Source organism: Toxotes jaculatrix, chromosome 5 (genome assembly GCF_017976425.1).
Source record: "Toxotes jaculatrix isolate fToxJac2 chromosome 5, fToxJac2.pri, whole genome shotgun sequence".
NCBI lineage: Eukaryota > Metazoa > Chordata > Actinopteri > Toxotidae > Toxotes > Toxotes jaculatrix.
The window spans coordinates 15,262,224-15,278,504 of NC_054398.1; the positions used below are offsets into that span (position 1 = coordinate 15,262,224).

At 40.6% G+C, this 16,281-nt stretch overlaps 1 protein-coding gene across 1 annotated transcript in view; it reads right to left on the reverse strand.

Annotated features, from left to right (window-relative positions):
* Positions 1 to 16,281, reverse strand: part of sema4ba (sema domain, immunoglobulin domain (Ig), transmembrane domain (TM) and short cytoplasmic domain, (semaphorin) 4Ba) — a 39,817-nt gene that overhangs the window by 9,622 nt on the left and 13,914 nt on the right. Inside the window, exons 2-6 of the mRNA XM_041037938.1 lie at positions 12,336 to 12,752; positions 1,802 to 1,962; positions 1,539 to 1,601; positions 714 to 812; positions 33 to 144 (exon numbers count right to left, since the gene is read on the reverse strand). Of these exons, the coding sequence (XP_040893872.1) occupies positions 33 to 144; positions 714 to 812; positions 1,539 to 1,601; positions 1,802 to 1,962; positions 12,336 to 12,453 (553 nt within the window). The 5' untranslated portion in view covers positions 12,454 to 12,752. The remainder of the gene's footprint in view (positions 1 to 32; positions 145 to 713; positions 813 to 1,538; positions 1,602 to 1,801; positions 1,963 to 12,335; positions 12,753 to 16,281) is intronic.

Consider the following 16,281-nt stretch of genomic DNA (forward strand, 5'->3'; position numbering starts at 1 on the left):
TACTGACAGCTGACAGCCATACTCAGACCTACCAGCCATGATGGCAGTGGACTTGTACTCAGGGTTGAAAGGGCAGCGGCTTCGTCCATCCTCTGTAACAATCTCACCGGTATCACTCTCGACGAGGGAGAAGTCTGCAGTCTTCTGCAGAAAACACAGCAGATCAATAGAAAAGTAGAGCTGTGACCTGCTCTGACAGTGACTGATGTCCACCTGTCTCATAGTAAAAAAAACACGTGGTCAGTCAGTCTTTGGTTTAGGTTGACACACAGGACCTCCCTGTATGTTTGTTATGAATTGTTTTAAAAGGCTTTTAAGGATTTGGAGGAAAGGACTGAAAACTGGATTGATCCTGATATAATGTGATTACAAGCAATAAATATTTTGATCCATTTCCCTTTGGCACAGGACATAATAAAATAATGCACATACTGTATATTGTATCTGGCTGGGCAGGGCCTCAGCCAGACTGCTAAGTGAGATGAGAGGCAGGAAGCAGCATGAATCAGATTTTAGATGCTCTTCCCCTAGAATCTAATAAATAAACACACCACATATAAAGTCTTGCACCATGGGTAATCAACTTTTGTCTACAAGGAGCAACAAATGACACAAGTTTTTAGATCCTCACAAAACAAGAAATGCACAGGTATGATCATGCTCCTCACAGCTGGTCTCTGCAACAGATATGATTGTTTCATGTAAACACTTACTATGTAAGCACAGATGGGGCTGAAGGCGTACGTCCCACAAACATAGAGGTGAGTGCTGTTCATACGTAGTAAAATCTTGATGTAGTTGAAGCAATCCGTCTGTATTAGAAGTGCAGACAAGAATTTTATGTGAGCATCTCTTTACAGCTACTAAGATACAAGGATATATAGGCTGTATTTATAAAGATAAATAAGGCATGTGTTTGGATTTTTACCAATTTTCAATTTTTTCTTCCAAAAAGAGTTTTTAGGTTTTTTTGTCATGCAAGTTATTTTGTATCCTGTCTCAAGACACAGTAGTTTACTGGAGCTTATTAGAAAGTCAAGATAAAAATACAAAGAAAACACAAATGATCTGCAGACTTGACCATAGTCCAGTAAAGTAGTTTACAAAAACACCAAACTGCCACACTGGAGATTAAGATTTTTTAGCCATTTTTTCATACAGTAATTTTCAGATCAATTTCAAACAAACAATCTCTGGAGTCCTTCTGCTAAACTGTTCCCTCCAAATGAAAAAGTAACAACAAATTCACAAGGTTCTAGGTCTGTATGTTTACATATAAAAGTGGTACTGGAGCAGGCAGACAAAAAGAAAGAGTGTGTTAGATGAAAAGTTTGTCTGAAAGGAAGGGAAAAATCCATTGTTGTAGAATGGAAAGTTACAACTTGACAGGAAATTTCCAGGGTTCTGCCCTGGGTATGTTTCCAAAATGCCGTGTAACAATGGTCAACTTAACCAACAAAGCAAACTGGCAGTCATGTAAACACTGTCTAAGCCATCTGAGTTCAGCTACTTGAGATTTTCACCAGCAGTTCACTCACCTGCAGGTTTTTGCCTTTGAAACTGCATTCATCTCTCTTCCTCTCTGGAGTTTTCCACGTGAGCTGCAGGAGAGAGACACTGTGAGACTCACGCAGGTTTAATACAGCGAGGTGCGTTATACTCACATTGAAAGGCTTGGATTGTATCATATTTATAACTACATTCACACGGAACCTCTGGGATCCTATTATAACAACATTCATATTAATACAGTATACTATATGGTACTGCAGTGTACAGATGCCTGCACGCTGGCTCTTACATTTCTTTGTAGCTTCACTGCGCTGATATCAGAGAGGTTGAGAGCAAAGAGAATCTCCCGAGCGCCAATGTACAGCATGTTGTCTTCTTTACTGAGGAGGAGAGAAGTGTAGTTGAAGACTCCATCGACCGAGAAACTTCTGGTTGTCCTCTCCTTTGCATCTGGACAGAAACAGACAGACAGAAGAGACAAAAGATGTAATTCACGCATTAATTGTGCTCAGGTTGAACATAAAGAGGTCGTCAATCTGTATATTAAAAAGCATTATAAGATGCTGAAGACAGAAAAAAATCAAAGTCTAAAGGCACTTGAATATGCAAATTAAATTTTGTGTGGGACTGCAAAATTTGATGTACTCCAGAGATAATGCGTAGATGTTCTGTCTTAATTAGACACAATCGCACAATGTGCAACTCCTGACAAACCTCCCCAAGTTTCTCATCATTATGACTACACAGCCCAGAAACATTTTGTGTTTTAACACAGATGAAACTTCGTGTCTTGAATTTAGATTACAGAGCAGCAGACTTTGTAGGGCAGTATACCTACTACAGGAGATCTACAGCACAACTGAGGATCTGGGCCTCATACAGTATTTGATACACTTGGAAAAAATAAAAACGTATGAAAAGAAATCAGTGTGCCTGTGTTTGTTTGTTTGTGTGTGTGAAACTTCAGCTTCCAAATCCAGCCCCTCATCAGAAACAGAGACAAAGAAGGAGAAGAGAAACAGAAGGGGAAAGTTCCTCATGTTTCTCCTACAGTACAATAAGTAAGTGAATAGCTTTGTTCCTGTCACATCAACACCTCCTGACTGAAGCCAGGGGTTAAATCATCAGCTCTCCTAATCACTGCTTTAAAGGCCCATGTGTATCTCAGATCTGCAGCAGCCTGGAAGCCTTCGCTGCCGGCCCAGCTTGAACAACTTGCCTTAATTGCATTCCAGCATAAACAGAAGCAGGGAGCTGATGGAAACTTGAAGTGACTGAACCACTGAAATCAGACCTTTGCCCTGGTAATATGATGAATGAGGAAAAACAAAACAGACCAGAGAACACCATTTATTTTATTGATGAAGGTCGTCCAATATTGCTTTTCTCAATTATGTTATTTCACATTTGTAGAAGAATGTTCTTTGTGATTTATAGAGAAATTACTCATCCAAAACACTGTGCGAAAATTACACTTAAAAAAAAAAAGCAAGGCTGTCCCCAGAGTAAATCGTATTTTCTTTGGACCCTCCTCCTGACTCAGGGAAAAAACTTCAGCACCTGCCTCCCAACATCTCAAGCTGAACTGGTTCAGCTAATTTCATCATTAATTTAACACAGTAACCCATTTAAACCACAATATCTTAATGGAACTGTAATTTTCACATAGACACCAGTGGAACATAAACTATTTTTATTAGCAAATTGACACATTTGTGGCAAACATAACAAAATCGTGAACATTCAGATCACTTCCTTTTCTAATAAAGTGTCCTAATGGTTATTACTGCCACCAAAATGAAACTGAGCTCTGAACTGGACCCAATATGTCATGTAGGACTTCAAATTTATCATATAAAATGAAAAAACATGGGGTGAGAAAACAAAAACATAAAAGTCACAGTCTCACTTCAGATCAGCCAGCTTAAAAAAAACATAATGCACTATAATATTAAGCCAAAGTCAGTTGACTCTTATTCTTGTCTCGACCTCATGAGGTAATTTGCGTTGCATTTTCACTTCGGAATCACTGTGATGGCAGATTCATACTGGATTAAAACCACAGATGCTGGTAGTAATAATTACAATCATGGCACTTCCCTACATAAAACTAATCCAGTCCAGATAGAATAAGGTGTCATTATGTTCTACTGATAATAAGCACACTGTGTGGTTCGTACCCTGCAGTACATGTGACCTGATATAACCTCACCTTGGGTAGGTACAGGAGGTTGTGAGACTTCCTCTCCCTTGGGAAAATAACATGTTAATAGCAGTCCATCGCCTTGGCAACGGAGAACCATATTGTAGTTAAATCTGTCCGTAAAACCACAAGAGGCTCAGCTCTGCGTACTGTACATGGATCCATTGGGGCCGTTCACTCTCCTTTTCTCTATCATTATGGGATAAATGGAGTGTTGCTCCGTGCTGGTACTGTCCCGTCAACCCCCCACTCCCCCCACCTCCCCTTTTTTTTTTCCTCCTCCCCACAGAGCCTTGGGTGAATTTAACTGTGATTTACAGAGAGAGAAAGAGAAAGGCCAGAGCCCAAACCAAAACAAAAGCTTTAAGGGAGGATATCTACACAATTATTCTCTGGAGTCAGATCACCACTGTCATACTTAGCGACCACAGCTGACGGAGAAAACAATACGGCCCCTAATTGAGTATCATTAAAGAGATCCAGGAGGGTTTGCAGCCGTACAAAGCTTTCCATTTATAATTTCAGGAAAACATTAATCATCTTTCAGTACAGACCTATTGGTTTACAAGTCTTTATTTCTCTGAGGGCTAGGTCATTGTTAAATGGTATATTTTAACATCATATTTTGCTCATGTTCTCTGTTAATAAAAGGCATGCCTCGAGGTCGGTCTTCAAAACAGCGCAATGATTAAAAGGTGCTTTAATCAATATTCTATGTAAAAAAGTTGGTTAGTTGGTTGGGTTTTTTTAGCAACTTCCTGCTCATTGTTTTGAATTTACAATCCACAACTTTAACTGAAGCAATAAAGAGCCAGATAATTCCCTTTGGAGAAAGACCACAAAATCAGGATAGAAGAACTTCTGGAGGTCAAATAGTGTGCAGAATATTACCCCCCTACTTCAAGTGTATCCTACTTGAACTTGTTCTCCCCTCCCCTCCCCTCCACATCCACCACAGTCTCTTAAAGAAACGCCTCTATTGTTGTTTGACCGTCTGAGGTTGACTCCTGAGGGGCCATTTCATGACAATGCAGCCCCAGAAATGTTGTGGTGCACTCCAGGAAGAGAGAAACAGACAGGACGGTTCAGAGGAAGCACTAAAGAGGGGAAGAGCAGTTTGCATCTGCTGCAACCACAGCGTCAGAGCCCAGTGGGCATCATGTCACTACTGAAGAGGTACAACATACATTCTTAGCCTTGTCCATCTGGCTTTTCACTTGTAAGAGAACATTTGAGAGAAAAACCTATAAAGAATACATGGTCTCCACTATGAAGTGCATGACTATTGGAGGGGTGTATTTTTAGGATCTATTTATATTGAAGTGGTTATGATCATGATGCTACATGCTTTTTCACAGTGGTCCATCATTCATCCGCCCAGAAGAGCTCCAGAGACTTGGAATGTATATGCAATAGCACACTGACGATGTTGATGGTCCAACACCTTACCAAGACCAAGACACTTTACATTCCTTTAATTCATCACCCTTCTTTTCACTTACTTCACCCTTACTAGTATCTAGTCGTGCATATAGTTTATATAGTATAGTAAATTTTTTTTCCTTCTGAGGTTCTAAGATATCCTTCAGCATTTAGAAATTACAACTGAAAAGCTTAACAGGAGCCTGTCTTTCCTGTCACACTGGACAATCCACAGACCTGCCTTTCAACGTTTTTCACTGGAATTACTTTCTACAGAAGAAAAAGTCCCTGTGAAAACTGAGGTCTGTGGTTCGTTGTCCCTGGAAAGTCTCTGCAAAGACAAATTACTGTAGTTTTCAACCATACTTTTAAATTATTTTCACTACAAACAAGATTTGATTAGTCGTCAATGTATTGTGTGTGCGTGTGTGTGTGTGTGTGTGATTGTGTGTGATTGTGTGTGTGTGTGTGTGTGTGTGTGTGTGTGTGTGTGTGTGTGTGTGTGTGTGTGTGTGTGTGTGTGTGTGTGTGTGTGCGCGCGCGTGTGTGTGTGTGTGTTAGGGGGTGGGGCAGAACTTTCAGAAGCAGATATGTTAAAACCAAACAAAACCAAAGAACTCCCCACTCTGCTGGACTTATGTGGAAACACTGGTCACAGGCTGAGCAGATAGAAAACCCTCATTGTCCAACAAAAAAGCAGCAGCAGGCAGACCAGGAGGATTTTACACCTCAATGTACCACCGTTACCCTTCTTTAAGTCGGAGAGAGCAGCTTTCTCTGGTTCAGAGCATCTCATCTGTGACCCTTTACATGTTGTATGAACAGCACACTCAGTGGTTCAACCTCTGACAGCTGTAAGCAATAAGAGATCATTATTATGTAATTAAAAGTAATTTCTTCAAATGACACTGCTAAATGGACTGAAATACCCAACCAGACTGGCATACTAATCTATTTAGAGGGGAAATTAATTATATTGGGCTTAAAGGAATTCTTCTACATTTTTGCAGCTGATTTTCTGATGGGTCTGAGTCCAAAAAAAACGTAGAGGGATAATTAAAAGTGTGGAACATCCCCTCTGGGAGGGAACCATAATTTGTCCTTTGGTAACAAAGATCTAAGTGCCTTCTTTTGTAGGGCAACTATAACAGGCTGATTCGAACAGTGCCCTCCCTTATGAGGGGGGCAGCCTTTATCAGCTCTTGCAGCTGTATATTCAGAGATCAGACGAATGCATACCCCATTTAAAGCACCTGTTCTTGTTTACTTTCTGCAGAACTACAAGAAAACACTGCCGTAAACAAATATTCTGTACAAATTGCAAATTACTCTGCAACAAACTCTGCTTACAACTGGATCAGAGTCTGTTCATTAGGAAGCTTGTTCTTGCAAACAAAGCAGACCAAGAAGACTAAAAGACAAAGATTATTGTCAGCATTATGGCTCCTGAATCTGAATCTTAGCAGTTTATAATTTTATAAAGATTAGTGCTGGTCATAGTCCTCTAGTAGATGACCTGGAAAAAATGCTTGCCTGTCTTTATTGAGATCAAGAGCAAGCAATAGGTACATGATAGGACATCTGTAAGGGACGTCAGATGCCCCATTTCCAGTCTTGTAACCATAAACATGACCTACATTCTCATCTCTGACGAGACAGAGGGATGCTTGCAAGCAATAGTCTTGCGAGAACAAGACTCCCATTTAAAACAGTTTGAATGTGCACAAACAGCTGCATAATCTACCCTATGACAAGGCTGAGCAATTTAAAAATTAAGTAATCATTTATACAACATGATAACAAGACTCAAAATAGAAATTAAATATAGTCTACCATTATAATATTGATTTATATTATTAACCACATTCTAACATATTTATGAAATACAACATATTACACATTGTCACGGATAGAAAGATAAAGTCCTTGACTTAATTCCATCGCTGTCTGTGGTGTTCTCACAGGAACTAAAAAAATCTTTCAGGAGGCAGACAAGGTAAAAAATATCATAGACACCCACCCAAAAAAATCATAAAAGACAATGGTCGTATGCCTTTATAAACATAAAAGATTTATAAATATATCTGCCTTCTATTCATAAATGCTTCCTAGCATCCATTGTTTAGTCTTTGACTTAAATGAAAGAGGATTTGGCTCCTCCATAATTAAAGGAGGTAACTCATTTCTCTCCAGCATACATGGAGAAATCCTTATTTATGTAATAGACAGATGTTGTCAGGTGAGAACACCAGAGCAAGGACAGGAAATTCCAAAAGAAAACTGTGATGCGGTTCTTTTAATTAGTTTGTTAATGACAGCGAGGACTGACAGTTGGACTGGGATGTTTAGAATAAGCTTGTGAAGATAAAGACATGACAAATTATAAGTAAGGAAGAACCTATTCCAGCAGAGCAAAAAGACACCAGGAACAAACCTCTTTGTCTTCATCTGCTTACTGTACTCGTTCAAGGACTTTGCTCGGGATAGAACAGATGAACCCTCGTAAATTCAATTGCTTTGAGAAGAAGTGATTAAAACTCTCTGTTGAGAGTGAAGCGATGACCACTGCGACAGGAAGCAGCGGTGCCAACAGGAGTCCCCGTGGGTCAGTGTCAGAGCATTGCCAGGACTCTCACTTCTGCTGCAATGTCTGGTGACATCAAGACAGAAAACAGGCCACACTGGGGCCCTAACTAAATTATCCGCAGTCATTTTAAACTAGCTAGTAAGAGCTGCTGCTGAATGGGTAATTGTGTGGGAGAGTAGACCTGAGGAAGCTGAAGGACAGAGACCGAAGCATCTGGAATGCATCAAGACAACAGGCCAAGAGGGTCAATTCACCGGGAGATTCATTAAGCAAGCTGTGAGCCTGCTGTTTGAATTGGTAACTTGTGGGGCTGCATCTTGTTAGCAGGATATTGTCTCCTCTGCACCATGCTGATGCTGAGATTGGTGGCAATTTTGAACACTGCTTCAGGAAAAAAAAAAGGCTACAAAGTCATTTTGTAAATGCTGCAAATACTGTAAAATGCTGAGAAAGTTGTAAAGTGCAGAGATAAAGTATGCACATTACGTATTCACACAGCAGGGGTGAGGAATAACAGGCTTTGGTGGTGCAATTTATTGGGGGATAGAAACGAATTAATCTGTTAACATTTAAACACTTTCCCGCATGTTGGCTAAACTTGTAGTTCATAAAAGAGCCTGCACCTCTACTCTTAAAGATCCCTTTCCCATGAAAAATGTTGATAGGCCAATCTGTTGGTCAGAGAGCAACAAAAGCTGACCCCAGATTAGCCGCAATAATGTAAACCAGCTGCTGGTTCATCAGGAACTCACCATGACCCCTTCCTCCAGCGTGAACAGGGATGAACCATCAAGAACAAAGAGACTCTACAAGATGTCATGACATGTTTCTATCTGTACAGCAGCACCTTGCCCTGTCCGGCCTGACACTATGCCACGTATTTACAGTGAGAGCAGGCAAAACAGTCACTGTGTCCTCACAACACCTTGAAAATGAACAAGCGAAGCAATGGGAGTGTTTTTACAGGGTCTGTTGAGTTTGATTTATGTCCCATTTACCAGGTGGACTGAACAGAGAGGGTGTCGTAAACATCAGCAATATCAGGATCAATGATCTGTCTTTTCGTGATGGATTGAAAACAGTCACTAAGATGGACACTGGTCAGTTGCACATACACAGTGCATTAGTGAGAGCACACATATAGCATCATAAAATCACCACCTGTTGTACTCACTGTTGTATGTTTGAATTCGAATAAATCACATACTCTTCTGACAGAGGTGAACTCTACAAAACAGATTAATGCTGTGTAGTGTTCTTTTTCATTTTAAAGCAATCGAGATAACCTATAATGTGCGTAGTACTAAAATGATCAGTATTTCTATAGTAAATGTATGTTTGATCTATTTATCAAGTGAAATTATAAAACAGCTGCTAAACACAGCTTCACAGAAGTGAACAGGTTTTTCAGTTTCGCAATATAATTGAATACATTGGTTTTATTAGGTAAGCAACAAGTAATCGACAACAATTTCCACCATTGATCAAGTCGTCTTTTGGTTAATGAAATGAAAAAAAGAAAAAGCCCAGAGGGAGGCCCTGAAATTTGTTATTTTGTCTCCTCCCTAATTTACCATCATGTATCATATAAGACAAAGAAAAGCAGAAAAAAAGATGAAACCAAAGAGTTTTTCATATTTTTTACTGGTTTTGGGCCCTGACTGCCACTACCATTATAATGTATGATTAGTCATAATATAAGTAATGATTGCATCCTCATAACATTTAATATAACTTTCCGTATTGGTGGACTCTTACTGACTTAAACAAGTCTTTACCAAGTAATATAGTGGAGAATTCATATGCATTCATATGATTATAAACTGCTGTTCAGCTATGTGGCACCAACACAGTATCGAAAAGCTGTTATCTCACATGACACCACTGTCATTTTGAATTATTTGAGGGTAGCTGACTCAATTGGTCTAGACAAGACAGCTTTTAAATAATTAAAAAGGCTTTACTGTCAGTGTGGCTGAAGGCATGGCCCCTACACAAAATTACAGCACCACTGTCCAAACACATGAGGTCTCACAGAGGGCTAAACAGATCAACAGCCAAAGACAGGCAACATAAATGGCTTATAGGTGTGACTTTAAATAGCGCTCCAAACACACTAAGCCGTTCAGCATGGTCTGCATTAAAGCCTGGAACAAAAGCAGAGAGAAAAGCAGATGCAGACCCCACTCCCTGAACCCATGATCCGTCCTGATAGGCGCATAATGAGAACCAGACAAGTGTTCACACCATAACACATACAAATCCCCATTCATTATTCATGGCAGATTACCCTCTTCATTAAGGCAGAGGCGGGGACCAGGGGACAGAGAGAGAGAGAGAGAGCGCAAGAGAGAAGAGGAGGGGAAGTCAGTCTACGAAAATGTTACCGGATGAGAAGCAGCCAAACAGAGCTCTGGCCCGCCCACACTACCGAGGTTAAAGCATACAAGCCGTCAAGCTAACTGCCATCCAGATAGGACAGAGAAAGGACCAGAAACCATGACGAGAACAGGCGGTTTCTGCTGTATAAAGTTCAGGTCCCTGAGGTCCACAGCTCTGCATTCTGCTTTGATACTGTAAACACAAAGTGACAAAGCTCTTCTGTGGGAAGCTGGAAAATGTCAGCGTAACAGAACCCATGTTACCACAGCAAGACAACTTCTACCACCAGGCCCCACTAACCTTCATCCACTGGCTAAACCTGCTCTTTTTTTTTTGCATTACATCACGATCCAAAACCTAAAAACGGGTCTTATAAACCCCAATCATCTTCAGTCTTTTTAGATTTTCATTCACTGCATAGGCCGCCTAGTGAATTTCATGTCACTGTGAGCCCTTAGCTATGCTGAGGTAGGTCAGAAGGACCTGATAAAATCACTCCTTGTTAAGTTTTACGGGGGATCGTAACTACCTCTGTCGTTAAAGCTGTGTTATTTTCTGCCCGACCCCTCATGGAAAGGTCACAGCTTATCAATGTGGCTAAAGTTACAGCAACATAAGCGTGAGTACAACACAAGCTGATTTCGGGGGTTAGGCCTGGTTAGCTCCGATAATATTACTAAAATAGAAAAGAAGATAGAAAAGATAGAAAAGAAAACCTTCCTTGCTTCGCTTCAGCAATATTAAATGAATAGCATATATACAGAAAAGTTCTGACGTGTGGGTTTTGCATGTTTTATGGTGGTGTTTAACATTGGCTGAACGCCCTAAAAGCAAATCTTTCCATCAGAATAGGGAAAAGTGTGAAGCGTCTTTTCAGCGAGTGATTGATCATGTGTGTTGTTGTGAAACGCTCCAGCAGGGCTGAGCTGTGGGCTTTGTTGAGGTTGGCAGGTGAGAGATATTACCTGTTGGTATGGAGGTCCTACATTTGAGAAGGTACAAGCTCAGACAGGCAAGATGACTGACCTGCTCAGATTCACCCTGTTACTAGAAATGTTATCCATGTGTATAACAGATTATCAAGAAAGATCTATCAACATAATCTTCTCTGACATTAAGACTGTAATGACGCTTGAACAAGAGTCACTAACCGTAGTTCAATCAGTGAAAGCCTCCATTGATCTCTTAATCCATCATTTTGTATAATTTTCCACAGGGACAGTGAGAGACAATAAAATGTTTAAATCCAACATGTCATCTCAAGTGTATTGGTACATCATCTGAATTAATGGCATCAGTGATTTTTCAAGTCAGTACTTGGCACCAGTGACAGCATGAAGAGAGCATGCTCCACAGAAACCCAACACAAAAGGCTAATTTAATAATATATCAAAAGGCTGAAATATGCCAAGCACATTTGTTATATTTCTAAGCTGTCTGGACAGTATGGCATTCAGCAAGCAAATGCACAAAAAAAACAGATTATATAAGAGCAATAACTCTCAGTGCTTGTGAGACTATGTCAGACTGCCCTCAGTATGTTGCAGCACAATAGGCCTGTTCATTTTGTAATTATGTCTGACCTGCAGGTACTCGACAGAGCCACACTGATGGAGCTGCCATTCACAGCGCAGATTTACATGGATTTTAAATCATTATGGTGAAGAAAAAAACACGCATTTCATCCATCTAAATCCTTTTAGCTCTTACAACGGACACATATGAAGTGTATTGATTTTTCTCAGTGGACAGAGTTAATTAACAGGGACAACACTGGGATTCACCTTTTTGTATACAGTCTATGGGAATTACACAGTCAGTCCTGAAGGCAGGATAGAAGAGCATAACGATGTAGGTAGACTTTGTTATGATCAAGAACTACTAAATAGCAAATAGTTTAACAGAAAACAGCTGCTTAAAGTAAAGTTTTACCCCTGGCCAGCTGTGAGCTTGCAACAGCTTTACTACACATAGCGAGGGAAAGCAACAGCCCGGCTCTTTTTGACTGTTTATTAACAGTTTACCGAGTCCTGCTGTTCAAGCAAAAGGAAAAAGTGGAGTCCCAGACAACACTAAAGCTCACCCCTGTCACCCTTCCTTCACTTGGAGGGAAGGTGGAGGAGGCGTCTACTTACACTCAAGTGATTGAGTAATGTATTCATGTGGTAGTAATGTGTTATTGTATTGTCATTCTTGTTATTCTACAGGCAAGAAGTTGACAAAACTTACTGTAGGAGAAGGTGAGGCGTGGAGTGACATCGTTTTCCGTGAGAGCTGTATGAAAACAACCAACAAGCAGGACAGTATAGGCTGAGAGACAGAGCCAAGCCATGCTCATTGTCCACATGCCTCCTCTGGACCGCCGGCCAACTTGCAGTATTTGCCTTTCAGGGTTTTAGGAAATTCATGAAGAGCGTCTTTTAAAACCTGTGTTTATTTTCTCTTCCCCCCTCTAGCTCTCTCTTGCTGCAGCACCCGGCTCCTTGAATGGAAGGCCTATGCACTGTTGTGATGTCGGGGCACTCCTCCGGGGCTGAAGACGATGACGATGGTTTGAAATGACGACCTGTGACCTCAGAAGAAGACAGAGAGCCTCCACCGATCAGCCTCCATGCATACACAACACCGCAGCTTCTCAGCTCAGATCTGTGAAGATGGAAGAAACAACATTCATTCAAATGAATGCACTGTATAAACTGTTGTGAGGTTAGATGCTAAAGTCAGGATGCCAATTTCTAAATGCTGTACAAAGGCAACTGGACTTGATTGAGGTTCTTGAAGACACCTTTTATCCAAAAGGCTTTGAGATATTTCAGTCTGGACCAAAGCTGTGGACCAACTGACCAAAAAACAAACTGTTTAAAACATTTTTTTAAACAGTTTATTTTAAACCTACCTACTCTGTCTATCAAGTGGGGCCAAAGCTGAAATTCTCACTGCACACTGCAGATCTGAGGTTGTATGGTATTGCTTTCAATTTCTGTTCAGAGGTGTAAAAAGGTGACATTTGCTGTGGTGATCATTAATGGAATACAACATGAATGAGTCTGTGAACAATGCTCAGGCCAGGTCAAACTGATAGTGTCAGCTACTGACACTTTACGCTCCAAAAGCTGTAATCTCCAAACCTGAACTGCATGTACCTGCTCCATTGTGCGCTGCACAGGAAAGAAAAGAAAGCAGAGATTTCTTGGAAATCTTTGTTAAAGCTTACAGACAATGCCAAGGTGTGACGCCCAAGTTGCAGCTCATATTACAGGAATTACGGGCGTTTCTGGCCACAGCTTTTCTCCGTTGAACTTTAGTTTTATTACTGAATGATGAGAAATGGTGTGCAGTATATATTACAACCGATCACACTGTAAAATGTTTTGATTCCCACAGGTCATAGAGGGCTTTAGTTCAGCTTATTCTCAGTTGTGGTGAGGAATTTATGGAGATAAAAGTGTCCAAAGCCAAAGGAAACTGATATATTTGCTTAGGCCTGCTGTTCTGTTCTCATCAACTCAATACAGATCACCATTATTTAACTTGTAGCTGTTGCCATTTAAGAGTTGACGCTGGCTAACTCGTTTATCCACAAATTCTCCGGGCAATTCTTAAGCACGCATCAGAACAAAGCCACAAGACAACTGTTATTCCAGTAATGGAGTTATGAGGCAGTTCAGTGATGCTGATTAACTGAACGTAGTGAGACATGAGAGGAAACTCAATACAGACATCCCCATTCCAACTGCAAACGCTCTATTACAGTTGCCACGGGGAGCTCCTCATTAAATGCAACCAACGGGAGGCTCGGTTTCATGTGAGGTATAGCAATCAATAGCAAAAGGTAGCGAGTGAAGCTATTCCTGGTTTCTATCAAGGGGTTCCTGACTCTTAGTCAATAAGCAGTCTGACGTTTGCTGCAAACACAGACATCTCCAAATCTGAGCCGGGTAGATGACATTTGGAGGAGCAGGAAGGCCATGATAAAGGCCAGAGAACAAGACACAAAAAGGCTTATTTCTTTGCAGCAGAAGACACACACAAGACTTGAATAGGAGAAATACAGGCAGACATACCCTGTTTTGTCAATGTAGTCTAGGATACTGCTGAGGAATAACACTTAGTGAAGCGAAGAATGAATTAAGTCACTTTCTCCTGAGTTATGCTGTTTGAAACAAGGTGTTTCATTAAAAGTCTTTCAAAATTAAAAAAAAAAAAAGATGTCAACAGGAGAGCTAAAAGATCAAAATCTATCGTTCTCTTTTCTACCAAAGCTGCACAAAGGAAAAATAATCAAGAATGTCTGGACACTGAGGACTTCGGCCTACAGCAGTGAGGACTGTGACTCCTAATGATCATAATGACAAAAGCAGATGAGGTTATGAGAGGCTTCTGCTTTTAAAACTCCAGGCTTTATCACTGTCTGAAGTTTTTGGACAATGCCCCCTGCCAGTAGCCGACGTGATGTCAATGGATTGTAACATGTAATGGACACAGAAGGCGGCCATAAGCATCATTAGCGTCCTTTGTGCAGAACAACTCAAAGTGAGACAACACTTGACCACCAAGCAGTGGAGCTAACATTAATTCTGGGTTTGTGTGACAGTCAGAAAAAGAGTCCCGCATGCATCAAGCTGAATCCGACTGAGGGACATAGAGAGAGCTCGACTCAGCGTGAGTGAGAGAACAAGGCCCTTACTGACAGCACAGAAATCTATATGCAACTCTGCTCTTCACTGCTCTCTCCTGCATGATGCATAAACTGAATCATCCCTTTCACTCCGTACACAGACGTGATAGTGTGCTCTGGCTGCGGATGATACTCTCCCATCTCTCTGTCTATGAGCTCCTCTTAAATCTCTACAGTTTCTGTCTATATCCCCTCCAGCAACATATCAGCTTATCAGATTGGCATAATTTTTACACATGTCAAACGCTGATGGTCTAATCAAAGGCATATGTCTGGTTTTATTAGTGGGAGGACACTATTAAGTTTGGGATTTTTCAACCAGACTAAGTGAATGCTATTTATTTGCAGATATTTATGTTAACACTAGCAAATAAAACACTATGATGAAACAGATTTTTGTGCATTCCACAAATCTACAACAAGACTAACAAATGTCTTAATTTCTTTATGACTGATGCACTTAGTTTGAAAATTATATTTAGTTTCACTGATAGAGCCCTGATAGAGACTGACAATGCAGTATCAAAACAAATACAAAAGTAAATAATTACTTCTTGCCCCAGAAACTCTGGTCTTTGCTGCCTTAGATTTGGCAGATGTTCAACAGTGTCTTTACATTAGAATAAATGACACTGCAAACTTAATTATGTTTCTTGAAAAACATACGGAGCAGGGTGTCTTGAACAATGTCCTCAAAGTCTTCTGACACCAACCACAGGATAAGGGGCAGTCTGAATGTGGCGCGACGGGCATAACGTGGGGCAAGCCCTCACAACACTATTACGACACACTTGGAAAGAGGAAACTGGTTAGACAGATTTCAGAGTAAATCTGGAAAAAAAAAGCAGGTTTGGGGTGCTGGGAATAGTGAGTGAACTCTACACAAGAAAAGATCTGAATCATTAACACGTGGTTGTTTACTGTAAAGTGAATAAAACTCCCATAAATAGGAAACTTTGTCAGTGTGAAACTGAAAGCTTAAAGAATACACTCAACCTGTAACGCAGAGTAGTAGCTTGGGGGCGGCCGTGGCGCAGCAAGTAAAGAGTACGGCTTTGGACTTTGGACCGGCCTGAGATCGGAGGGTCCTAACTTAACATAGTACTTACTATATCAAACTCATAAAAAGTTATGGCCATTTCATATACTGCAATAAACCTTTGGATGCTATCTTTCCTGCACAGTAAATATACTTTACAGTAGAGTGTGTCTCAAAAAGAGGATGTAAGTTTTATATTTAACCAAACAGAAACATTCCCAGAACTCTTTACCCGTCATTTCTTGTAATACAGCTAAAACTATCACTATAAATCACTGAATGGCAAAGACTGGCCAATGACAGCACTACTTATAAGACTGTGTGTTAGTATTATAAATAGCAGCACTGCATATACTGCTGAAACAGGTGGCACCACTATTTGCATTTGCCATCCGAGTAGAGTAGGAGGGTGGGGGGCAAGGCTCCCCGGATTCCACACACAGCCTGTTGACTGGAAA